The following is a 26,596-nucleotide window of genomic DNA, read 5'->3' on the forward strand; positions in this document are numbered from 1 at the left end:
GAAATTCCCAACTTCACCTATAAGCCGCAGGGATTTGCGGGGGACCGACCAAGGGGTTGTGGTGGACTGCTCAAGAAAATTAACAACCCAATGTGCAGCTGCTGTGAAAGAGGCAAAATCCATTTTAGGCATTATTAGGAATGGAACTGAGAATAAAACAGGCAATATCATACTGCCCTTATACAAATCTATTGCGTAACCACCCCTAGAATTCTTCACACACCACACCTAAAAAAAGATATTGTAGAGTTGGAAAAATTGCAGAAAAGGGCAACTAAAATGATAAAGTAGCTGCAGCAACTCCCCTCTGAGGTTACAATATCTGGGACTGTTAAGAAAACTTAGAGAAAAGGTGAGTGAGAGGAGACATGGTATGAAGAAAGTGGATAGGGAGATATTTTTCTCCCTATATCATAATACTAGAACCTTAGGGTCATCCCATGAAACTGAGTGGTGGTTCAAGACAGATAACAGGAAGTATTTCTTCTCACAGTACTACCATAAGAGGTAGTGATGGCTAGGGATGGGCGAAATCGCTGAGTGCTTGCCCCGCAGGCACTGGCCCTGCTGCTGCTGCTGCCCACTCCCACAAGCTGGTCCTCGCAAGTCTCCGCAGAGTGTTCGCTTGCTGCAGCTGCTGAATTTCCCCCTTCCATGCTAATGGAAGCCACCATTAATGCCAAAGTGGAAATGCGCAATTTACGGAGCCTCCGGAAATTGCGCTTTTCTCCCCCCATGCACCAACAGGAGCCTTAAAGGCCCCATTAAGACAAGGGTAAAGGTTGGCAGGGGGGGGACCACAATTTTCAGTGGCTCCCCTTCCATGCTAATTAGTGTGGAAGGGGGAAATACACAATTGCAGCAGTAGCTGCCAAGCACTTGCAGAGGCCTTGCAAGAGCTCGGCAGTGGTTTGCACTCGTTGCTGGGTGTCCGACTTGGTCCATGACAACCCTAGTGATGACAACCAATTTGGATGGTTTAAAAGATTACAAAAATTCATGAGTGATATGGATATCAATGGCAACTAGCCCTGATGGTTATGTGCTACCTACAGTATTGCAGGCAGTATGTGTATTTACACCAGTTGCTGGGGAACATGTGTGGGAGGATGCTATTGCACTCATATTCTACTTATGGTTTTCCTGTGGGCAGTTGGTTGGCCACCGTGTGAACAGAATGCTAGACTAGATGGACCATTGCTCTGACCCAGCATGGCTCTTCTTATGTTCTTAAGGAAAACAGATCACTTTCACATAAAACAAATTACACTGGGATCTTAATACACTCCTGATATAACTTCTTATATGAAAGCTCCTGAACTTGAAAGTGCTTAATCACCTGCTGAGTACTACTGAGATGACAGACTAAATCAGAGGAAGCTACATTCTACTTTGAAGTTAGGATGTCCATGAAGCGCAGTTGAGTTAGCAAGTTTTACTTTCACATAATGTCCTTTTAAATACCTCTCAATTTAGCTTCATGTCAAAGTAAAACTACAGAAAACTACCTAGATTCCTTAAAAGCATTATAGAATATAATGGCAGGGATAATGGAAGTACTCTTGTTCTTACTTTTTACCATTCCAAGAGGAGAGGTATTGGTCTAGATGTGGAGGTAACTTTAGTGGCTTTACCTTTCCCCACAATGGACATTGCTAAATGTGAGAAGCATATATGCCTATTATAATACATACACACAGTGTATCTGGATAACATAATTAGAAAATTAACATAAAAGAACAGATTTCCTTCAGATGTAATGAGTGCCCAGTGTGCTTTGAAGTTCAAGGAAAAAAACTTCAACCATTTTTGAACACATCATTAAACTGAAAAGTTTATGAAATGTGAACATCTAAAATCACCTCTGCTTAAGCTAGTGAAAATAAAATAAAATTATTAACTTAAAATCTGTGAGGCTAATTATGTCCTGTATTTTCAGTTTTGTAATGCATATTAGAAAAAATCAGTATATTATGTCAGTCAATTGCCTGTGCATTAGACAACTAGCTGAAGAAGCCCACAGTCATCCAAAGGTGCAATTTAAGTGCACACACCAAATGCTGACTTGTGGAGAATAGGAAGATTTGGAGAAGAGATAGTATATTTTGGGAAGAGAGCTCTGTGCTTGCATTATCTCTGTTTCTGCGGCATAAAGATTACATACCCCAGTCCACTGATCTCTAGTTTTTCAAGTTCTGCTATAGCATTTCATACAATGAAGTATTCCAAGATATGAAATAATAAGACTCCTGAATAGTGAGCTTCCCATCCAGACAGAGAAGCATCTGTAGCTGTTATTCTGGACAGGGATGGGGAAGAAAATGGGGTGTCATTCCAAAGATTGTAGATGTCCACACCAGAAATGTAAACGTGTCCGATAAGCGTTCCCAATCAGGTTGAATATCTGGAGCACCCGCATGGGCAGGTGAGCTAGTATGACTATGGACATTGTGGCCACCATGAAGCCAAGTAACTTTTGGACCTGAAAGGCAGTGGTGTCTTTTTAATGCTCCACTTCTCCTGCAAGACATGCCAACATCGATGCTCAATCTGGAGGAAGGAATGTCTAACCCATGTCAGCATGGCGAATCACTCCGATGAACTGAATACATCTCATTGGAGTCAAGTGGGATTTCTCCAGACTGATGCAGAGACCCAAGCTGCAAAGTAGGCAACAGGTGGGTAGAAGTGGCACCTACGCCTGTCAATCTTTTCTTTCCTCCCTGCGTTATTGCACCTCTACACATTACTTCTTTCTGAGGAAAGGCTACCACCACCCAAACAGAGCAACAACATACCCTTAATAAAAGGGCTCTAGTTCATCAGGAAATACTGTAACAATTTTGATATGACTGAGTAGATGATAAGAATGATAGGAATAAAGTAAATTAACCTTCAAACATTTAGTTCACCTAGATAACATAGGAAGGACAGATGAATTACCTTCTTCCTTTTTCTTCTTTGCTTCTTCTTCACTTCTCTCTTTAGCCTTTAATGCTTCATCAGCTTTAGCTAAAAATAAATAAAATGATGATTAGTTCCACAATTAAAATGTTTTGTGAAACAAAGTCTTCTAGAGGACATATCTCTAATAGAAGTACTTGGACAGCTTCAATCCAAATCTACTGTTTATTATTTAAGTCTGTATTACAAAAGACAGCTATATCCTCAAAATTAATAAATATAAAACTTGTGTGAGATAAATTATTAGAGCTAGATCCCATGGTCCATTGAATTTTAAGCCTATTTTTGAAAAGGAAATTTCTTAAATGTGGACTCCTATTCTTCATGACTTCCAGAGGGCATTCTAAATCCTTCAGAAAAGCATCTCCATTTGGGTCTCAAAGCAGAATATAATTCTAGACTGACATCTCCAAGTGGAGGGTGCAATTTGTCTTTTGAGAATGTACTGAAAGAGCAGAACCCTCCTCAACTAATGAGCATCAAAGAAAAAAGCAAAGGTTTTTTCAACCTTCAGAAAACAAAAACAATCAAGAAATGGGGGATGGGGAAAACCTACAAGGGCTCGACTGTAGGAAAGTGCAAGGAATTCCTGCTGACCTCTCCCACATATATAGCAAAGCAGAAGCCTTAAAACCAACCAGCCCCAGGCTGATCAATGGTAGGAGAGAATGTCCTGTGAAAGCCATATAGAACAGGAACTCACTGCTTATGCCACGGCCCTCCACAGACCCTTGGACACAGAGCCCTAATTTATGTAGAAGGCTACTTGTTTATCCTGGCTCAGTTAGGTCAGTATAATGCTATCTAGAAAAGGTAGGCAAGGCCAAAAAACATCCTGATATTCATTATTTTATCCAACCAAAACTGCAGAGCCCTTTGGATATATGCAGCTCTTTTCTTTCTTTTAAATTAGATTGGGTCATAAAGATTATATGGACACTTCCTGTGACCTCTAGAAAATAGTATTTACCATGGGTATAAGAGGGGCTTGACCAAAGTACCATTTTGTGTCTGTGTAAATACGTAACCTGGGAGAAATATTGTTCCTCCTCATAGGAGAACTAATAGCCACCAACAAAATGATCTTCAGAGATAGAATTTCAGAATAATTAAAAACAAAACAAAACCTTTGGCTAAACCAACCAAGGATGTGCACTACATTGTTCAATGCTGCCCTCTTTAGGAATCTGACACTATTAGCCCTTGGTACCATAGATCATTTTATATTACTATCTGTATTCAGCGTAACATACGCTGTTGTAGCATATCTTAAAGTTTATTAATTAAATATCATCGCGGGGTTGCGGGCTGCTTGGAGGCCGCCGATACAGCACTGTCTGGTAGACCTGGGGGGCAGGAAGGTCTGGGGAGGGGGAGCAGGTGTCCCCCTCTCTCCAGGGTTCCTGTCAGCCTTGGGCCGCCCACCCAGCTCGCATGAGATTAGGCCAGGGACTTGGCTCGCAGCAGGCGAGCAGCCTCCCACCGCCGTGCCTTGCTCATGCTCCGGACCGTGGCGCTGCCCTCTTCATGGGGGGGGGGAGCGAAGAGGCAGAAAGGGGGGAAGGATTACCTTGGAAAGCCCAGAGGAGTCGGGCGAGGGGCTTAGCAACCTGTATCAGCTGAAGCCTTTACGGAAACATACCTAAGGATTTTATATAGATAGATAGATGGCCACTTGCTAATTCACCATGGAGCTCAGATTCTTGTTGAGGTCCTCCTAGAGAAAACCTACAACTCCCTGAATATCTTTATCCTCCTGGGGCTCACCCCAAGTTCTTATCCTTTTAATGTGAATTTAACAGAACAAAACAGAAAACAAATCCTGAGAATAAAAATAAAAAAGGAACAGAAAATTTCATTTGTTAAAATAGCAAAATTCCATTAAGTACAACATTATTTCTTCAAGAAAAAAAGAGGGGGGGGGGAGATTATGCATAAATTTTAAGAAAATATCCATATATTTATCGACTCGCAAGCGGCATCTATATTCCACCCATTCAAATGTTGATAGTGTTGTTATGTCCTCAGTTCATTGTATTATAGGAGGTGAACATTTATCCTTCCATTGTAGTAATATCAGTCTTTTTGGCTGTCATAAGGACTCAGAAAATCCATTTGTGCTGACCATATGTTAGCTTCCAAGTAAATAATTTAGGAGGACATGCACATCATTCAATTTTAAAGACTGTTCCAATATGAAGTTTATCTTTATTATGACCTCTTTCCAAAAAGAGGCAACTACTGGGCACTGCCAAAACATGTGAATAAAAGAAGTGTGAGGTGTACAATTATGCAAATTAGGTAAGCCCTTATTAAAATGGTGTTGTAGAGCCCAATAAACCCGAAACAAGATTTTTTTATGAATAAGGCGTAGCGTAAGATCCATAGAAACTTCAGGTACAGACGCTAATATAGTGATCCATTAGTCAAAATAGAACACTCCAATTCTCTATGTCGTGTACTATAGCGGCTCTAGCTTTCTCTGGGAGGCAAAGGGCTAGGCAATTTACAAAGCTTTATTGCAAGCAATAAACACTTCTGTAACTCAAACTAGGCACCTTCTGTGAAACTCCCCCTTAGGCAAAAACTATGCAAACTAAGCAAGACAATTGTCCTTCAAAGAAAAGAAAAGGCTTTTCAAATATCCGTAACTTCAAGGTGGTTGATATGTGGGCGATTTCTCATGCAATCTGTCCGCCTGTCTCTTTGCCGCTAACTTCACTGAACATTTTAGTTTCCGGTGATTTTTAGTATCTAGTAAGATTTCTGAATGCTCACCCCACCCCGGAAGTTGATTCCCTGTCCCCTGAAGGCATAGAATTTGGCCTTGAAGAGATAGACTCTGGAGGGGGCAGATTTGCAGCTGAAGCCTCTCCCGTGTGTAACTCCTCCCCCACTGGCTTGGTGTCTTCTGAGTCTGTATCTGTTTCTGATTGATTACCTGCATCACCTGCTCCCAATACAGGAGCAGTAGGGCTATACATGACACTCTATTCCATTCCTGTCTTAAACTCTGAGAATTTTTATTTACTGATAATAGATACTTATACATATGGATCGTTGATCAATATACCTGTTCAGTCTCTATAAGGGCTTCAAATAAAAATGGGGGCTCTAAAGCTGTAAAAGTGGCTGAACCAAACCTAGATTCCAGCAAGTGTTGCAGTTGTAAGTATTGCCATTCAGCTGTAGCGAGGCTCCTCCAACTCCAGCTGAGCACGGGCTGAGGAGAGTCAGGGATCAGCATCAGCAGGCCAGAGCTTAGAAGCTATAGGGCTAATTGCCAGCACCTGGTGTCAGAAGTTAAAAGGTTCAGAGCAACCCAGGGAAGACTCTGGACAGTCCATCCAGCTCTCCATGTGTTTAGAGTCTCTGGTGAACCTTAGCCCCTTGGACTGCAACCCCAACTCTGCCTGTACCTAAAGCCCTACTCTGTGACTGTGTAATTCAAGTCAGTTGACATCCCAAGTAACCAAGACGTTCCAGCAGCAGTTTTTCTGGCTTGGCCTCATCATTGATAAGGACAGTCATAAATCTCCACTCCTAGCCGGCCAATGCTGACAACACGTGAAAAGAACACTATAGGTTATCTCAGCACTACCACCACATGTGACGAAACAACATATGGGTTATCCCATTTCGTTTCTATATTTCTAAATATTGAGGCTTGGTCTATGGAAATCACTGCCACAATTTTTAACGAAGTTCCCAATTACACTTCACTATTAGGAAATGCTCAAATCCCCCTCCCCGCACACATGGGGAAAAACTGCCCATGGCTTCAAAATTTCAAGAAATGTTACATCTGTACCCCAAAATAGAATGTGCCAGGGAGGGATGACAGCGAGAGAGAGTGGGGAGTTCTGCCTAACTAGATCTAGCTTTTCTACCACTGGATGGGCCATTCTCAGAGGACAGGCTGGACTCTCTTTCTGGAGGTATCTATCTAAAGTTGGACCCTACTTCCTGACTCAAGGTGAGGGATTTCCCCAAAAGATTTGGAATGTTCTCTGGAAGCCAGAGGAGCATTCCTAATTTCAATTTCAATTCAGACATTATATTTATCTAGGTATATACAATACATATATAGTTATACAAACTACAGCCAGGGTGTGTGTGTGTGTGTGTGTGTGTGTGTGTGTGTGTGTGAACTTTTAGGTCAGTTTACATCTGCTAAGATGATATTTTTAAAATAATCTCTTCTTAACATAGCTTTTGAAGCTACATAGACTTTCATTGACAGGAAGATTAACAATGCTCATTTTGTATGTTTAAAATAATATTCTTAATAATTTAAAATATGTTAGTCATCAAGAACAAACCACATTTTCTACACGCAGAATTTTAGGAACTGAGATGTGTGTGACAAAAATCATATTGGTGATAATTTCTTATCTAGAAGCTTCGTAGTACTTGTATCTCCTGCTGCAATCTCTTCCCCATCCCCTTCTGCCAGATAACACAATAAAAAAAGTGTTCCCTTTGAGCAGGTTAAAGCTCCATGAAGACATGTCATAACCTGATGAAGTGCAAAAAAAGATTAGGCCACTCTGCAGGTGGTCTGCTGGATAGAGATTTTGTACTCCGGAAGAAACCTTCCACTGTTTCCTGGGTCTTTATGCAGAGACAAGACTGTCACTTAATGGATCATGGATATATATTCTTCAGTGCAAATCACAGGAGCAGTACTTAATTCATGTTATGACAGCATCTTCTAAAAAGAAGCTTCTTTCCTTTAGAAACATCTTCACTTATTACTTAATTATCTACAAGTTGCTCAACTGCAGGGGTTTTAAACACTTTACTACAGATGTTAAAAGAAGATTAAAAATATACAGCACAGTAACAAGGGACTATCAATATACTCTGTAAATTAATTAAATTTCTGTTCTAGCACATCATTTATTCCAAAGCATTAATGTCTCAAAGGGGCCATTCTCTTTTATTGCCATCTCACTGCCTGACGAGTGAACTTAGAATAAGTCTCTAATAGCATTATACTTGATGAAATATTAAGTTTTTAAAAGTACTGTCTTGTCAAAAGATAAAGAACCAAACTGTGGGTAGTTGGACTTTAGACCAGCTCTTACTATGTAATAAATCCATTCCACACTTAGTATAGAGCAACAGTTTATTCTTTCCTATGTTAGTTTGCTGCACCAACACATTACTTACATGAATATTCAATTGACGTAGTAAGCATGAAGGACATGAATGCTACATGACTACAACTTTAAAGTCAGATGTCTCTTTGCAGTCAGTACCTACACCTTCTTGAAATATACAACTTAAATACTGATGTTCTGAAATGATAGAAGCAATTACAGAGACATCTGTTTCCATTTACAAGCTTTTAGACACACTTAGGCTACATTTAAAGTCATGAAATATTAAAACTTTTCTGCCAGCAATATCTTTACCAGAATCTATTAAATTAGATAATAAAAACAAACCACTGGTAACTGTAAAGACTTTTACTTCATTTACACTTTATTCTCCCTAGTAGCGGATAATAGAAATTCCATTTAAATTCAATTTTGGTTATATGTGTAATTGTAGCTATACCCCTTGAGTCATGTAAAATGCTCAGCTTATGTTTCTTTCAAATTATCCTGCTCAGATTCACATTCCACTCCTTACAACCATCTTCAATATGTATTAGCAAAGCTCATTAGACTGAAATTTAATAATGCAAACATTAGGTGGGTTGCAAGATCCTCCATTATCAACACAAGATGGATTGCTTATATATAGCTCTTGGGCCAACCAGGCAAAATTTATATTCAATAAACTACCAGGCTTAAATTTGATTTATTTATTCCACTACGGCAGTTTGTTCTTCATAACTGATTTGTTCTCTGCATAGAAACAGTTCATTAGAATTTTTGAAAAATAGCTAAATTATGTTTTTTTTAAAAAAAAAAACCTTATAGTTAAGCATGCATTTTTTGTTAACTGCAACCTATACTCTTCTAATTTCCTATCTTTACTAGTAGGAACTTTAAAGTTATTTTAAAGGAAACATACATTTTCCACTCTTGGCTCATTAATTTAAGCAAGGCAGCGTAACAAGAACAAGCACCTTAAATAACTTACGGTTTAATACAGACCAAAACGGAGTCAATTTGGAAGCATATTCCTTTGAAATAATTGAGAATTGTTTACAAGTAAATGTGCTGAAGATATACATGAAATTGATACCATAAAGATGAATAGTTTTTTCTTTTTTCTGCACACTAGCAAAAGGCTGCATGCATTTATAAATGCAAACTCAGATGTATCTTTGCTTTTAATCAATAATAATAGCAATTTGGAGTGGTAAATATCACACCCCTCCTGACAACTATGATTCTTGCACTACACAGGATTCCATGAGACTACTTCAGGGAATGTCTGCATTGCTGCTTCCTCTACTCTTCCCTTCAACATTTATCCAGAAGGAAACTTTTATTTTTGGTTAAAATGTAACTGGCAACATGGGAAGAAGAAAGTAAGAAGTGTTAGAAATCCACATCCAAATTTTCAAGTTCAGCAAAGTCAGCGCACAGGTAGCACTGACCCCGCAAACCATACTGAGCATGGTCAGTCACCACCAACTGAGACCCCATCGCCATATATGTGACGTTAGGATTTTCTGCCCCAATCTGCATCACGTTGTACTTGTTTACACTGAATTGCATCTGCCATTTTAATGCTCATTCTTCCAGTCTGAAGGGATCCTTTTGGAGCTCTTTGCTGTCCTTTGTGTGTTAGTCACCCTAAAAAATTTGGTGTCATTCATAAACCTGTCCACCTCTCTGGTCAGCACCAACTTAAAAAGTATTGGCCCCAATAGAGATCATGAGGGGAGGCGGCATTGTTTACATCCATCCTTTTGGGGACCTGTTCATTTTTTCCTGCTCTTTGCTTCATGTCCTTTAACTAGTTACTAATCAGTAAGAGGGTCTCTTCTCTTATCCCATGACTTTTATCCCATGACATGAATGTTTAGTGAAGGTTTTCATTAAAAAGTTTTTGAAAGTCCAAGTAAATGTCTACTGAATTGCCCCTATCAACATGCTTGTTTAACATTCTCAAAGAACAACTTGAAATGGTTAGTGAGATCAGAAACCAAGTTAATTCTTCTATGCCAAGACTTGTCCTTCTATATGCTCAATCATTTTATCTTTAACAACACTTTCACCAATTTACCCAGAAAAGATGTTAGGGAGATGGAGTGTAAAAGATGGAGTGTAATCTCCTGAATCCTTAAAAAAGACACTGTTTTATACTGGCCACTTTCCAGTCCTGACACAAAAGCCAATTTTTGGGAATATTACATATTTTTGCTTGAAGAGCAGCAATTTCACATTTGAATTTGGATGGATACCACCTGGACCTGGTGATTTGTTTTCCATTTGCCCATATGGTCTAGAATGTCATCTCTTGTCCCCACTATTTGCCTCAGTTCCTCATATTCCTTTCCTGAAAATCTCAGTTCAGGCATGAGTGACTGCCCTACATCTTCTGCAGTGAAGACAGATACAAAGAATTAATTCAGCTTCTCAGCAATCTCTGTATCCTTCTTTAGTGCTCCTATAACTCCCTTGTCACCCAACAGTCCAGCTGCCTTCTAGCAGTTTCCTGCTTCTGAAATATTTAAAGATTGTTTATTGGACTTAATCCTATTTGCATCCCTTAAATTTTCTTACATTATCTTTGTGCAAATTTGTGTTCCTTTTTGTTCTTTTTATTTGGGCATGACTTCCACATCTGAAGGAAGCCTTCCCCCACTTTAATAGTGTGGTTAATGACATGGCTCATTAACCACACTGGTGAATTCTTGGTGGTACACCTACTGACCTGTGATATACATTCTAGCTGAGTATCTATAATTTTGATTGTGAGTAACCCTCAAGTGTTCTGCAGATATTTGATACTCTTGACTCTCCCTTTCAATTTCCTTTTTTGTCAATCCCTTCATTATTATTTTTTAGAAGTTCCTATTCTGAAGTAAGATGTGACTGCTTTAGACTGTTTCATATCCAATACCCCACACATATTCAAAAGTAGATCTCTCAGGGTTGTATCTAATATTAGCCTGACTTAAAACCCTTTCATTTCAATAGATCTATTTGAAATAGAACTAACATTGGACAGAATTCCCTCTCCTATCTCCCCCATTCCCAGTTAAATAAAGAATGCCATTGCAATCACAATATTCTGGCATATACTGATGCTGTATTTCTCACTCTCTTTAATCCCTCTTTCAAATTATTTGGAAGCAGTATTTAATTTATCTTCCACCACAAAGTATGATACACTTTTTCTTGCATAAACTCAGTGGTGAAATCCAACGTTGCATGAGTGAAACACAAATTGTGCGATGAATCTTTCCCTTCTCCTCTCCCCCTGCACCCCTGAAAAACCTCTATAGAGGATCAGGGACCTCCAAAATGTTATGCGCTGTGTCTTATGGGGCTGCAGTGGATGAGGGAATTGCCAAAATCAGGAAGGTCTCCTAAGCAGTGCAAGATTTCTCTGCCTGATTGCTTGCACAATAATTTCACCTAGTATATTTAAGGCAATTATTAAACAATTTAGTTTATTTTTATCTGTATTCACACTTCACGATCAACAGTTAATAGATAAATAAACCAAAACAGTTTTTTTTAAAAAAAAGAGTAATTTAATATTCAGAAATGCATAATGTTTGGAAAAAATGCTTCAGCTTCTCTGCATACAGATTACTGTATTTAGCAATATAGTCACGCATATTTATTCAGAACTTAGGTCCAATAACTTCAGTAGGATGTATCTCGCGCAAGTGTGCAAAGGGGTGCAGACCAAGGCTATAATCCTATTCAAATTTATCTGGCCGTAAGTCCTATGGAACTCAGTGGGACTTACTTCTGAATACGTACGCATAGGACTGAACTGTAAGAAAGTGTGTAAGTCAGCTTAAATGAGTGAAGGAGATAGTAATAAAGTGTTTTAATAAAGAAAAGAAAATAATATGTTTTATTTATTTTATCCTATAGAGCCTGACACTTAGATCAAACACCAACGTCATTCTTCTTTTCTTCAGCCAACACATTGTACTACTACGTTTTGTTGCAGATTGTCATGTCCAAGATCATGTAAATTAATGGCTTACTTGCCTTTCCAGGACATTTTTAGTATGCAATCAAATCAATAAAGCAAGCACACTCACACACCGACAATGTTTGTGTGTGAGCCTCATAAATGAGGGGGAAAGACAGAATTGACCAAATAAAAACACTACTGGGTCACCCAGTTAATTTGTACCCTGTCCAAGCCTACACTCCCACAAGTACTTGGCTTTTCCTCTAGGGACAAGAAAAGAGGGCCCTTGGAAGCTAGCAAGCCAAGCTGTAGTAAACCAAATCAACTGCACAATCCATCAGCAGAGGAAAACAACTCTGCAAATGGTTGCACAGTGCATTTCAGAGGCAAACTGGGTACTTCCAACCAGCCCTGCACAAACTAGCTACTCAACTCAACCGGTGGCAGTGGCGGTGGCAGTGGAGTTGCGCAATACTGGCTGGAGGCTCCCAGGATGTATCCAAACAGAGCTGTACAACTGGCCACTCTGCCAGGGAAGTTGTGTGATGCTGGTATGACAGAACAAGCCTATGTATATCTACTTAGAAATAATCCCTATTGAGTTCAATGGGGCTTACTCCTCTGCATAGGATCACTGACTAAGAGAGGTAGTATTTGAAAGTTGCTTATTGGAACCATATCAAATAGTGAAACTTTATTTTGAGAAAGGGAAAGGGGAAAGAAAAACAACAGTAGGGATGGACATCCCTGATTGGTAAACAAGCCAATCAAACCCTATCAGATGGATTGGTGGGAAAATGCATTGTAATAACTGAATGGGGATTAATTTAAGTTAAATATCCTTGAGTTCAACGTATCTTCTTTCCAGGCAAGTCAGTTCAGAATTTCAATCAGAGACAGACATTAGGATATGACTACATCAGTTGTTTTGGGGATGCAAAGCAACACAAACACTGTTGCATCAACAAGAAAAAGTTCGATAAAGCAAACCCATCTAAAAATGTAACATACAGAAGGAGAGGTAACGAGAGAAATAAATTAGCACAGGACCAGTAACTTCTCAATGGAAAGATATCATGGCTAAAATTAGGATAGAAACCACCCCTCTATATCCCTGCTATATGGATAAGGCAGTGGTTAGTGGTGAAGAGAGAGGCAACTCAGCATATTAGCAGAAAGAGTTGCCGAGATCGGGATAATTGTAAAAAGGTTCAGAGAATGACTGAGCTTTAAGCCCTGTGTATGAATGACACACAGAAAAACAGCATGAACAAATATTCTTCTTCATTAAAAAAAAATGCGCTTACAGGTCAATCCTAGGCATATCTATTTGAAAGTAAGTTCACATGGTTGACGACCCCTTCATAATGGAATCCTGTTATATAAACTTTTATGTGAAAAGAGCCTTCTTCCCCAATATGTTTTAAGAGTACGTATTTATATTTTGCCTCATTCATAGCCCAATCCTATACAAGTTTAATCAGAATTTACACACTTACCTGGGAGTAAGTTTCATTGAACTTAATGGATCTTATTTTTCAGTAGACATGTATAAGGTTGCACTGCTAGTTTTCTATGTTTTAGGAACTTATACCTTGCATTTCCTGGTAAAAGCTGAGTTATGGGATGTTGATCATACCTTCACATAGCAGGTACTACGTTTATTCTATCTACAACTTTAATTTGAAAGTACTAGTGTGATCAGAATAGAATGCTTTAACTGGATCCTTATTCTAGTTCAATGCACAAAATTTAAAAAAGTAAGTCCAAGTTATGTAGATAAATTTCCTGCAGAAGTTTTCAGTTGACACAAATCAGCATAAATATAAATTATGTGATCTAATAGTGTTATGAGAGATTTTTGTGAAGGTCCCTACAGCACATGATATATGGCTACAGATTATTTACAATTAGGAACTGAATCATTTCCTAATATTTTTGAATTCATCTGATTATTTTCAGCTTTGTTCCATTGTGGCAAAGGAATTTTTTTAAAAAACACCAGGACTTTTCTTTCTTTTATAGATTAAACGTGAAGAATTAATCACTTTTCAAGAAATCTATCTGAAAAATTCATGTCTGTACTAAAACATATGCTATTTTGAACTTCTTATTTAGAAAAATGAACAAAAGGTAATACTGGAAATTTGGGAATACAACAAATATTGTATTGACAGCTATAGCATGACAGTACAAAATATATGATTCTATTTTAATGTCTTCCTTCTAAGTTCTGTTGATGCAATCACAAAGATGTCACTCACAAAGAATCAGATATTCACTAGATGGCGCAACTAGAATAATTTATATCTGTATTTAACCATGCTGTGCCTGTCTGCTGGAATGAAACAAATAGGATGACACATAAAGCACTCATTATTAGGGGTTTGTCTAATCCTGAACTATTAAGTTGAACTAAAACCTTTTGATCTACTTGTCCCATGAATGATTTCAGCTACAAAACCGCACGTTGGAATAAAATTATGCTAAAGCAAAGGATATGTTAAATAAAAATGTATTTCTTTTATTTAAACTGACATTGGGGGAGGAAAGTGTTGCTTCAAAGAAAGCAGGTGTGATCCATATTGATTATATTTCTTGAAGATGTAATGGTAAACTAATTCTGTTTTGAAAAATGGTACTGTAAATAGTCCTTTTAAATACTTTTTTCATAGGAAATTGTCATGAGAAATTAATGACTGTGATGATGATGGGATTCAATTAAGATCAACAATATTTATGCCAGTGCATGTGTTAGTAACACATAACATTCACATGTACTATCTAAGATTTAACACTCTTGTAACAGATGTTTAAATTGTACTCTGAAAAAGCTCAATAATAATACAGGATTTGTTACTATAATACAGAAGAAAGAAAAAGTAATTTATTTCCCTATCTCCAAGCTTTAAACTCATTTGAACTTTTGTTAAATATTCATAGATGTTTACATTATTTCTATCTATTTTTGTTTCTGTGCTAATACTATTTACTTTGCAACATAAGTCAGGAATAAAATTGGTATGGTATTGCCTCTTTTAATTAATATGGGATTAGAAATGGCATCCTAAACATTTATGTAGAACATATATTTATTCCAATTATTTACCTAGTATTGTAATAATTAAAGTGATACAGTAAATTTAGGTAAAAATAAAATTGGAATAACTGTTGAGTTTAGCCTTTTTTCAAGGCCAGTGGAGCAGTCCAAACAAGCACTTCCTAACCACTGTTGAAGAACAGAACAGCTAAAAGACTTGAGCATTAAAAAGATAATGTGAGACAAGAGCCTATGAATAAGAGGGTGGCAATTCATTTCTGGGCAATGGTAAAACAAATGTAAGTAAATAAGCTTCTTCTTCCCATATTAACAATCAGTCTTCAGTCAGCCGTGTTAGGTTTTTTTTAAAATAAAATAAAAATAAGCAGTTTTAACATTTAAGCAGCTCTCTAAAAACAAAACATTTAAGCAGCTCTCCAAAATGCATAAAAAGAAAGAAAGAAAGAAAGAAGCACACAATCTCTTATAAATTACAAAGCATTTTTAATTTGCATGCCAGTTTTCTGTAACATACTAACTGTATCCAGGTTGTAGATGACTTTTCCGACTAATATTCATACATGAGCTACCAGGATATTATAATACTACATACATTTCTAAAGTCATATATTATATATGAATATCTTACTGCACAACTCCATTGTACATTTACAATGCAAATATTTTCATAACCTTTAACAATATTGTTAGCACAAGCAACAATATTAAGGGTGTGATGCTGTACAATATTAAGTGGTTTTGTGCATATTCATTTGTGTAGTTGGATTTGTCTGAAAGCTCCTCAAAACCACTAGGTGAAAGAATATCCATGAATACTTATTTAGCTTCGCTACTCTTAAGCAGCAATCCCATACACATTTTCTTGGGAATAATTTTCACTGAATTCAATGGGGTATATGTTTGAGTAGATATGTATAGGATTGCACTGAAAGTTAGTTATTGTGTATAAATTACAATGAATGTCCAAAAGATGGAGACTACTGACAAGCACAAGGGAATTTTGACTACCTTGCACATATTTGGGGAAAGACTGAAAAATGCAGATTGCCCATACTATCTGGTCTATCACGTAATGGTTGTTGTTAATATTCCCTAATAACATTCTATAACTCTGAACAATGACTACATGAGCAAAGGATTCCATTGATTGTCAACAGTTTTTGCATTTGGGGAACTGACAAAGACATGTACAAATTAGAGTTCTTTCATTAGCTGTACACTCACAAACTGTAAAAAATTAAGTCAAACCATGTATGAAATGCTGGAACATCTTTTTGGTTCTCTAGAGCGCAGCAGCCGTCTTGATATTCTTTATAAAATTGAATTTCTCCAAGTAATGCCTTGCAATGGCACTACTTGTTTTATAGCACCATGTTTTATAGAAGAAAAAAACTTAGTCAACTTTGATTGCATTGAGTAGCTTAATAAAAATGTGACTTTTTACAATATCAATTTCTAAATGAAAATGCCTGATTAAACACAGGGCAAAAACACCTGGAGTTTAAATATATGCAAAAACCTATTTCAAAATATGAAAAACTACTTTTACATCTAAATAAGTTAAATTCTAGAGAAACAGCAGATTAATCAGGAGTATTAACATTCTAATCTGTAAGGAAGGGGGAAAGAACACAAAAAGGGGCAATGAATGATAGGAAGGAATCAGTAAAAATTGACAGATAAAGCTCTCTAATAGCAATCAGGGGCAACCTCCCCAAAGACACTACAAATCCTGGTTACTGCCTACTGTATTAAGACTGTGTTTCTCATCACTTAATGCTTATTTTCATCACTTTGCTTAAAATATTGATAATCAATTAGGGCTACGTCTGTTTTGCCACAGAATCTGTGTCACAGTCTATCAGACTGTCAAGGCCAATTCAATCCTCATTCAAAGTTAATTTTTTCTTCATAAATCTGCCTTTGGAGGAGTCATTAGGCGCAGAACATAGCCTGAGGTGCAATCACCTATTCTCTTTCATTAGTGGCAGGCAGAGAAGGTGAGGGAGATTATTAGAACTTTGGAATGATCACAAAGCAGCGTGCTGCCTGTCAGATCCCCCCAACATTTAATTCATCTAGCCAACTCACCAGCATTCTTGCCAACAGTTTTAAATGGACATTATTCATGAACATCTGTGACATGCTGAATATTCTAAGCTAGAAATGATGAAAAAGCAATGCCCCCTTTGACTTTAAAATTAATTCTATGGTCAAAACAATTAAGTATATAACTAACATGCTTTGTGATGTTATTTTTAGCTATCGAAGGTATTATACTTCAGAAAGAAGCATATTAAAACATTTTTAAAGTACTACCCTACGCTAAAAAAACAAAAATATAGTACATTGTTTTGTGCATGAAATATCTATGCAATGTTTTCTTTGCTAAGAAAGCAACTAGTTTTCATCAGGGTGTGTTTTACATATTAAGTAATTAGCTAGCTACACTATTGGGTTTGTTGATAGGATTCTAAAGGGCTGCCAAATGAAATGACATATCTGATTTTAATACAATGCCATATTAAGTTACAGTGCATTTTTCTCAGAATGGACAATCAGTTATAGCAGATGAGAATGGATCTCCTAAATCAAATACATTATATTTATTGCTTCTTACTCTGGCTATAAATAGATACAAAACTGTCATTACAAGTAGGCATTTTGTGACTATAATAACAGTGCTCTGAAAACAAATGAGGACACAATCACACTGCTGAGCAACAGGCATTTTAAATGATTTTTAAAATGATGAAAAACTTCTAAAATAAAAGGGTAAATTCACTCTGAAACATTATTTGAAATATTCAGATCCTTAAATTGGAAACTTTCAAATTAGCACTTGGCAATAAATTTAAAAAGGCCAAATATTTGAAGACAAATTTCTACACAAAAAGAGCATTTGCAGAAGGGTGCAACTTTTAGGTGTTTATATACACTAATACTTTCAACTATTATAGTCATTTACTAACTAATAATTGGTAACTAAAGAGAACACAAATATAAATGGTATGCCATGAACCTGTGCTACAGTGATGAATACTGGAACACCATTATAAAATCTATAGAAAGGACAGAGAAAAGGTGCATCAGGCTTGTCAAAGACGGTCCAATTAACTAGAAAAACTTAGAACAGATTCCATCATCTATATGTGGAATCTATTACAAGTGGTTGTTTTTTTAAAAAAATGGATTTTAATGTCACTAATTTTAATTCACCCTGTTATGAGACATTTTACACAAAGCAGCCTGATCTAACCAAAGTTTTATCCACTGCTGTATAGTATCCTGTGCAAGGCAAGCAAGTTCCTCTGAATACAGAGGGGAAGACCGAGTGGAATAACACTGTCAGTACCAGATCTGATGGTCCCCCAATTGTGGATTACTCTGCCCAATGCAAGGAAGTTCAGAAGAGTGGTCTAGGTAAGAGTTTACCAGGTCATGCACAAGAGTTTTATAAATAGATGAAGTAAGAACAGAATGACTTTGGAAAAGATGTAATAAGAAACTGAACCTGAAAACTGCAGGAATGGATGTGGAAGGAGTAATGGAAAACTATACAGACAGGAGATAAGATAACTTTTACATTGTCAGTGGAGAAGTTGACATGGCCTGAATGGAAAAACCAGTTCCATTTTTGAAATGCCCTGTATCCAAAGACAGCACAGAGCACATAAGTAAGGGATGAAAGAGAGAGGCCTGCTGAGCCCCACAGAGAGACAAGCAAACAGTACACAAACGATGGGGCAGGAGTGTCTTTTGTGACAGACCTCTTAATTACTTAAGCTTATAGGGATTTGGTTAACACTGATTTCCGCTTCCTGAACAACTAGTACAAGCAACACTTAGCCTATAGAAATCACAATGTGTTTGTGAAACTGCTTGTGCAGCAGTTGGTGGAATGGCTTGTGCAATAACAGCTTGCATAAGCAGAATCAAAGCTCTAGATTTGACACTTGTGCAAGGATGAAAATGTGATAGCAGAATGACAACTGGATACAGAGGGCAGAGCTTGTGGGTGCCATTAGGCCCCCAATCCTTTTCCCCACAATCTGAGCATCACCACCAAAGTGCATAGACAAAGAGGTGCAAGTGGAGAATAAGGAAAATATCGTGATACAGAAGCTGTAAGCCGAGATACTAAGGCAGCTCTCTGTAGTAACATTATTGTTACTATAGAGAGTAACAATAATGCTTGAGTAAATGGTCAGTGTACAAGCTATGGATTGGGTCAAGAAGAAATAAAATGGAGAAGAACCCTCCCTCCGGGATTTAACCAGAAAAATGTCATTGGAAATATACATCGGGAAGTTTCAATCAATTAAAACTAACAAGAGAGTGATTGGATGGCATTAAAAAGGAAGAGCAGGCAGGTTCTTTGACAGGTTCAAAGAATTGAAGGTAAAAGTGGAGGCTTTTAAACACAGAAGAGTGAGACAGAAGATATGGGCAGATCCACAAAGAAAAAAGAGGTGATTTTTATTTTTAAAAGGGGAGCATGGATGGGAGGAAGGAAAACCTGAAAATAAAGGGGAATATAGAGAATGTTGCAAGTCTAGAGTTGAGGATCAGTGAGAAAGGAAACATGCAAAAGACAAATTATATTATTATATTTTAATTTTATGTTGTTTCAAATCTCTTTGACTTCATGGAAAAGTAAAGCACCATGAAGACTTGATGGCGCTATATAAATAAATATTATTAATAATAATAATAAAAGTAAAAAATATATTTTTAAAAATCAATAAGTTGATAATGGGAAAGATGGAGTTGTTGCATAAATTATGCTTTTGATTGGGAATAGAATTGAAAAGTGGTATAAAAATACTTGTAATAAAAAATAGAAATTGGTTTCAATCATTCTGAACAGAACGCTATACAGCAGGGTTTTAGGGGACAAATCAAAAGTACAAATGAGATTGTAAAGATCACCAAGGGAGTCAATAAATAACAGGAGACAGGGACCAGAATTTCAAGATGAACAGAAAAGGCAGAGAGCATAAGTAAAGAATATTGTCAGTCTCCCACTAGAAGCAGTGAGACCAAGAACAGTGGAAATGGAATTTATTTTATTTATTTATTTCATTTCTATACCGCCCAATAGCTGAAGCTCTCTGGGCGGTTCACAAAAATTAAAACCATGAAGAGCATAATAAAACAACCAACAATTTAAAAACACAAATACAAAATACAATATAAAAAGCACGACCAGGATAAAACCACACAGCAAAAATTGATATAGGTTAAAATATGAGATTATAACAGCAGAGTTTAAATTTAAGTTAAATTAGGTGTTAAAATACTGAGAAAATAAAAAAGTCTTCAGCTGGCGACGAAAGGAAAACGAAGTAGGCGCCAAGTGAACTTCTCTGGGGAGCTCGTTCCACAGCCAGGGTGCCACAGCAGAGAAAGACCTCCTCCTAGTAGCCACCTGCCTCACTTCCTTCGGCGGGGCTCACGGAATGGATGCTATGGGTTGGCATAATAGCCTACTGAATCCTATAGCCCCTTAGCTGGCATACAGCAGTATAGGATTGTTCCCTAAAACATATGACTAAATAAAACCTTTACATCTCTGGTTATACAGCATATATTAATTATGTATTAGATCATTTATATTTGCTTAGGGAAGCAACTGTGAAATTACAGGTTTCTGATTGAGCCTTTCTTTCTAATAAACATGTAAGGACACTAAACAAGGCAACTTATTTGAAGACTAAGTCCTCAAAACTTTCCAGAAGCAAAGTGTAGAAATTACTGAGCATTACTAAGGATTTTGGAGAAATCCGCAACGGAATCAAATGAGTTCAGATTCTACAGCAGACCAGCTTTTTCCCAGTCAGACAGATTCTGCAGACTTGTGGACCGTTGTTCTAACATTCTGGGATTTTGTGCAAATTTAGTAAATAGAAAAATATGCAAAGTAAAAAAATGGCTGAAAATGTGCATCTCCCCCATATGCTGAAGTGTGAAAATGTGCATGGGGGGGGGATTTGTGCTGTTTTACAAATGCAAATTTGCAAAAATAAAATAAAATCCAATTCCATCAATGAGCAGACACAAGGGCATGAAAGGCACCTGACATTCCATAAAACACAAGGAACACAAGTACCAACAATGGAAGAATGGCTCCTCAAGATGATGGAATTGGCGGAGATGGCGAAATTAACAGCGCTAGTACATGAAAGAACAATAGCCTCATATGTATCGGACTGGAAACCTTTTACTGAGTACTGTATATACAAGAACAGCAAAAGGATGATTTATTTGTTTGTGGGTTTTATATATAATCTGTACCTTTGCCTTTGATATATATACATTAGCTTGTTGTTATGAAATTCGTACCTGGTAATATAGAAACAACGGATGTTTGCCATCTGACATGAAGATCGCTTAAAATGAAATATAGCCTTATGTATTGTGTTTATTTTACTAGATGTATGTGTGGTGTAGTAGTTTGTATAGTTTGTAGTGTTTCTTTTTTGTACCTTCCTTATGTGTCTGTTTTTTGTGGAAAATAAAAGTACCAATGGGGAAAAAACAACCACACACAAACGGAACAGACTTTACACAATCCGCACATCCATAAGCATAACAGCTTTCTATCGCATAGAAGATACTGCAGTTTTACAGAGTTTAAATACTTGTAATTCCAACAAGAATAAACACAATAGATGATCCATTGGGTAGAATCCAATGCTGTCCTTGCACAGGCAGTGAAGGCATGCTGTTGGCAGCATGAGGGTGGCTGGCCTTGCCAGTGGCGGTTACGATGTAGAAGTTCTGGCGGGAAGCACCGCAACAGAAATGCTAATTTCAGTGCTTCTCCCTGGAAGAGCTACAGTGCAGCTGCCAGCAGTATGGGCCATGCATGCACCACCACTGGCATGCCTGGGCTGTCCATGCAAGGGCGGCATTGGATTCTATGCATTGTATCATATCGATAACCCCTGATGTCATATTTGTTTTTGAAATTCCTTCCTTTACATAGAAAGGAAGGCTTTAATTCAAGGTACTAGAGAGAGGGTCAATGATTCAAGTTTAAGGGATAATGAAAGTACAATTTATTATGTTTGTATCACATGCAGTTATCTTTTTAACCCAATATTAAGGGACTCAATGCAACTGGGTATTTTAAAATTCCAATTTCTTTTTTTTAAAATCCTGACTAAAAATTTAAAATGATGACTTAGTACTGACACATCTTGGAACATGGAGTATTAAACAACAGTGCAATCCTAAGAACATTTATTCAGAAGTACCACCACTGAGCTTAATGGGAGTTACTCCATAGTAAGTGTGCTTAGGATTCTACTGTGAGAAAAGAGTGAGAAAGGGGTAACTGCTGCTCCCTGGTTTATTGTTGCCATTCCCACCTAAATCCTATTTTTTCTAATTCTGCTCCAAATATAGTGCGGTTCACTCTAAAGATGTCAAACAGTTGCAAGAGAGTGGTCCCCATTCTTCTCTAATGGATATGACTGGCCTTGGGACCAAGGCTCATGAGTTCCAACTCTCTATAGTATGACCTCAAAAAAAGTCAACATGTGAGTTTTGAGCAGCTCCAGAGAACTAAAGAGATTGTACACTCTTTGAAACAAAGAACTGGTGCCCATGTTTTGCTTTTCCCCCTCCTCCCTCGCAATCCTTTTTCCATTTGTGTCAAATCCTTTAGATTGTTAGATTGTAAGACTGTAGGCAGGAACTGTCTTATTATTAATCTTTGTAAGGCTTTTTTGACCAGAGAGCAGGGTAAAAATACTGGAAATAAATAAATAAATTTATGGTTGGATTCTATTGGTTTCGTTTGTCAAATAAAGCTGTGGCTTTTGTTTTCCAACATGCCACCTCTTTGTTTTTTCTCTTCAGTGTGGCAGCAACAATTGAAACCTACTAGTTTGCAATCTTCTTATTAAGTAAGACAGATGACGTTTCTTTTTGTAGGTAGCAACCAAATGTAGCCTGACAGCTTGCCTGCAAATTTGAACAATCTTGTGCTAAAGCATGAACCTTCCTTTCATCTGCCATTTTAAAAATGTCAGGTATCTACACAAATGAAAATCATGCAGATGAGAAAGGACTTTGACTACTTGAAAAAAAGCACAATCAAATAGATATAGAAAATGAACATTCTCTACCAAAATATACTGTAAATCTCTTGGATATTTTCAAGAAATAGTGCAACCAACAAATAATTCTATAATTATCATCCATTATTATCAGGGGTGTTTCCATATGAAACATATACTATTAAATATAGCTTTCATTTTGCAAGCAGAGATGTTTCTGAATTTACCCAGAAATGCCCCTCCTCCAATCCAAGGATTTTCCAACTATATGAAGGAAGATGTCCAACAAGTTTTCAAACAAATTCCTGGCAGCCACTGCACCTTCTCACCTCCGCCCATCCAATGGTGTGATAAGATAATTAAAAGGTCTCACTTTATTATTTTATTACTTTATTTTTTAAAAAAACTTTTCAATTTCCATTCCCAAAGGTGTGAATAATCAGAGTGCCTGTGGTACCTGTGAATGACATTTCAGGTGTCCAGGTGGCCTGAAAGAACTCACAATTTTGATAGCTTGTGAGTTTGTAACTCCTAATATATATTTATGAATTTGACTGTATTATGAAGACAAGAAAAGCAAGTACTACGAAAGTTCACAGCAGTTCGTTCAGAGCCTGATAAACCTAGAGGTTTGGTGGAATAAAAAAATATAGGAAACATAATGGTATAGGCCTATAATAAACCTCTTATCTACTGGGTTACATTTGACGAAGAACTGAAGGAAATCAGAGATTGGCTGAAGATGGTAGCAAGCTGAACAAACCAATCAGTTCAGGCAACTGATTCAACCAATCAGTTGCCTGGTGAGGTTGTGGGCTCTCCCACACTAGAGGCCTTCAAGAGGCAGCTGGACAACCATCTGTCAGGGATGCTTTAGGGTGGATTCCTGCATTGAGCAGGGAGTTGGACTCGATGGCCTTGTAGGCCCCTTCCAACTCTGCTATTCTATTATTCTAATTTTATCAGCAGCACAAGGTCTATATTAAATCTATGTACTCTTAACTGGTTTCCTTTTCTCAGCCAATGAGAATATAATAGATGCAAAGAAGAAAAAAAAGAAAAAAAGACATATACATTGGACCCAAAATTCTTTACATATTATAGTTATACCATTCACAAAAGTGAAGTAACATTACAATTCTTCCAAAATTCTGCTAGCAGTTAGGTAAAAGGTCCATTTTGTATCATTTTAAACTACCCAATTACTGCAGTTCTCTTAGTGTTGTAGAGATAGATTAAAAACATAAAATACAAGTTAACAATAAAAGAATGACAATGCAACAGCATATGATAAAATCCAAGTTAAGCCTGCTGCCATGGCTAACGGTGCAAAGATCTAAAAGCATTAAAATAGTGTTTTAAATGCCTAGGATTTTTTTTTTTGTAAAAAAACAAAACTTGGTGCTGAAAACTTAACAACATGGGGCCAGATGAGCCTCCCAGGGAAGGTTATTCAACAGCTGAGGCACCAGCAGTGAAAAGGCCCCTCTCTTGTACACATCTGCCTCATTTGGTGGGGGCACCCAGAGGAGAACGGGTATGTATGGAAGGAGATGCTCCTTCAAAGTTCCTGGCCCCAGCTATTTCGAACTTTACAAGTTAAAACCAGTCCAATGAATCGACAAAGGAGAAAAATAATACAAAAACTAGATGGAAAATATATACCTAACATTAAACTAACTGAACTAAAGAAAATTCCTGTGGAACTATATTTTTACCAAGACCTTTGAAATGTTTTGGTGAAAACTTTGGTCTTCCATTAAGTAGTCTTTGTTATGTTGGTTCTGATAATTTGTTAAGAGCTTAAATAGCATTTTTATTACTATTGGTGTTACGTATTGTTACTTTATTTGTAAACAGCTCTATGATTTGTTATGAAGACTGGTATAATAAATAAATATATATTGAGATTTGCTAAAGCAAGCAAAAGCAAACTGGATTTTTTGTTAAAGGAAGAAAAAGAAACACGTTTTAGAGTAATAGAAGATCCTTGCTAGCCAGAAAAGTGGGGGCCATTAGAAATTTAGCTCTGGAAAACTAAAAAATATGTTTACATTTTAGTCCATATATATGCACTCCTAAATATAGAAGACATTAAGGAACAGAAACATCACAGTGATTTTTTTTAGTTCTCTCTTCTCTGCTTCAAAGTAATGGTGCATTCAGTCCCTCAACATGCTTGCTAAAAGATGTATAGCGACTGCCTCTAGATGAAGGTCAGGAAACATAGTTGTAATGGGTCAGAAGGCACTGCACTAAGGTTGTATGAAAAAGTGGGAGAGAGAGCAGAAGTCAGATGTGGTTTAACAAATTCACTTTCAAGGCTGTAACAGTGACTTCATACACAGATGTTTCTGTGTCACCAGTGCTTCTCTATAAAGTGATCCAGTAAGGGATGGCTCAAAGGGTTAATTTTCTGCCGAATACTTATTTTGACTTGAATGATAAGTTGATGACAGAGGCAACCTTGGAATGTTATTCATTTTTACCAGGGTAGCCAAAACAGCAGCAAACACACTCCCTCATAAATTGCTGTCTGGAGGTGTTTTCCAAGGCTTGGTAGTGGCCTATTCAATAACTGAAGCTGTGTACCTAAGTTCTGAGGAAATAAAGTATAAACGTTTGGGGGCAAACACAAAAGCCAATAAGATTTTACTGTACATTACATGAAAATCTTAAGACAGACATCCAAAAAGATTTGAACCCTGATGCCAAAAGAGATAAGTGTATCAAAAAGTGATTTGTATAAAGAAGTTATTGCCAATGCCAAAGCACTCTCAATTACACAGCCAATAGCCTTGAAGAAGGGTCAGCTGACCTTGGAAAATCATGCCCCAAGATTCCTAGAATGAGTATTCTACATTAGTAACCAATGCTGCATATACAATCTTGATAGGAACAAAATATGGGAAATGTTGCTGTGTTTTTATCTTTACCATGTAGTACAATAATAATTTACTCACTATTGTCTTAAATACCCAGAGGAAAGAAATAAAAATCCCTAACCATACCTCTTACAAGTTCAATGGATGGGTGTTAAATTTTATTCTGTTGTAAAATATAAAGATAAAGAAATACTATAGAATACAAGTAATTTGTCTTCATTATACTGTGTTTAATCCTGGGGATCTGCCAATCCTATCTGAGTTTCAACAGCTGCATTAAGAGAAAGCTATATAATATAGAATATGAACAGGAATAACTGGTTAGGATTTAGGTACCGATATTTCTACCTTAAATTTGCCTTTAACTACTACATCTCGTAATACATTAAAAGCAAGGGTGATTTAGAAGACCATGAATTAAATATATAAGACTTGAAATGTATGTGTGAACAAAGACCCGATTTTTCGAACAAGAATTTAAGAAAGATTTGTTGTCAGTAAAAAAAAGTCCTCTCCAAGGACACATTCCATAAAATACACAAGCATCTTGC

General features: G+C 37.1%; 1 protein-coding gene across 3 annotated transcripts in view; it reads right to left on the bottom strand.

Moving 5' to 3' along the window:
* The window catches only part of RSRC1 (arginine and serine rich coiled-coil 1), a 228,639-nt gene that overhangs the window by 37,486 nt on the left and 164,557 nt on the right, over positions 1–26,596 (bottom strand). For all 3 annotated transcript variants that reach the window (XM_063132049.1, XM_063132048.1, XM_063132050.1), the window contains exon 7: positions 2,944–3,012. In XM_063132049.1, coding sequence (XP_062988119.1) covers positions 2,944–3,012 — 69 coding nt within the window. The remainder of the gene's footprint in view (positions 1–2,943; positions 3,013–26,596) is intronic.

Source organism: Elgaria multicarinata, chromosome 8 (assembly GCF_023053635.1).
Source record: "Elgaria multicarinata webbii isolate HBS135686 ecotype San Diego chromosome 8, rElgMul1.1.pri, whole genome shotgun sequence".
In the NCBI taxonomy this organism is placed as follows: Eukaryota; Metazoa; Chordata; class Lepidosauria; order Squamata; family Anguidae; genus Elgaria; species Elgaria multicarinata.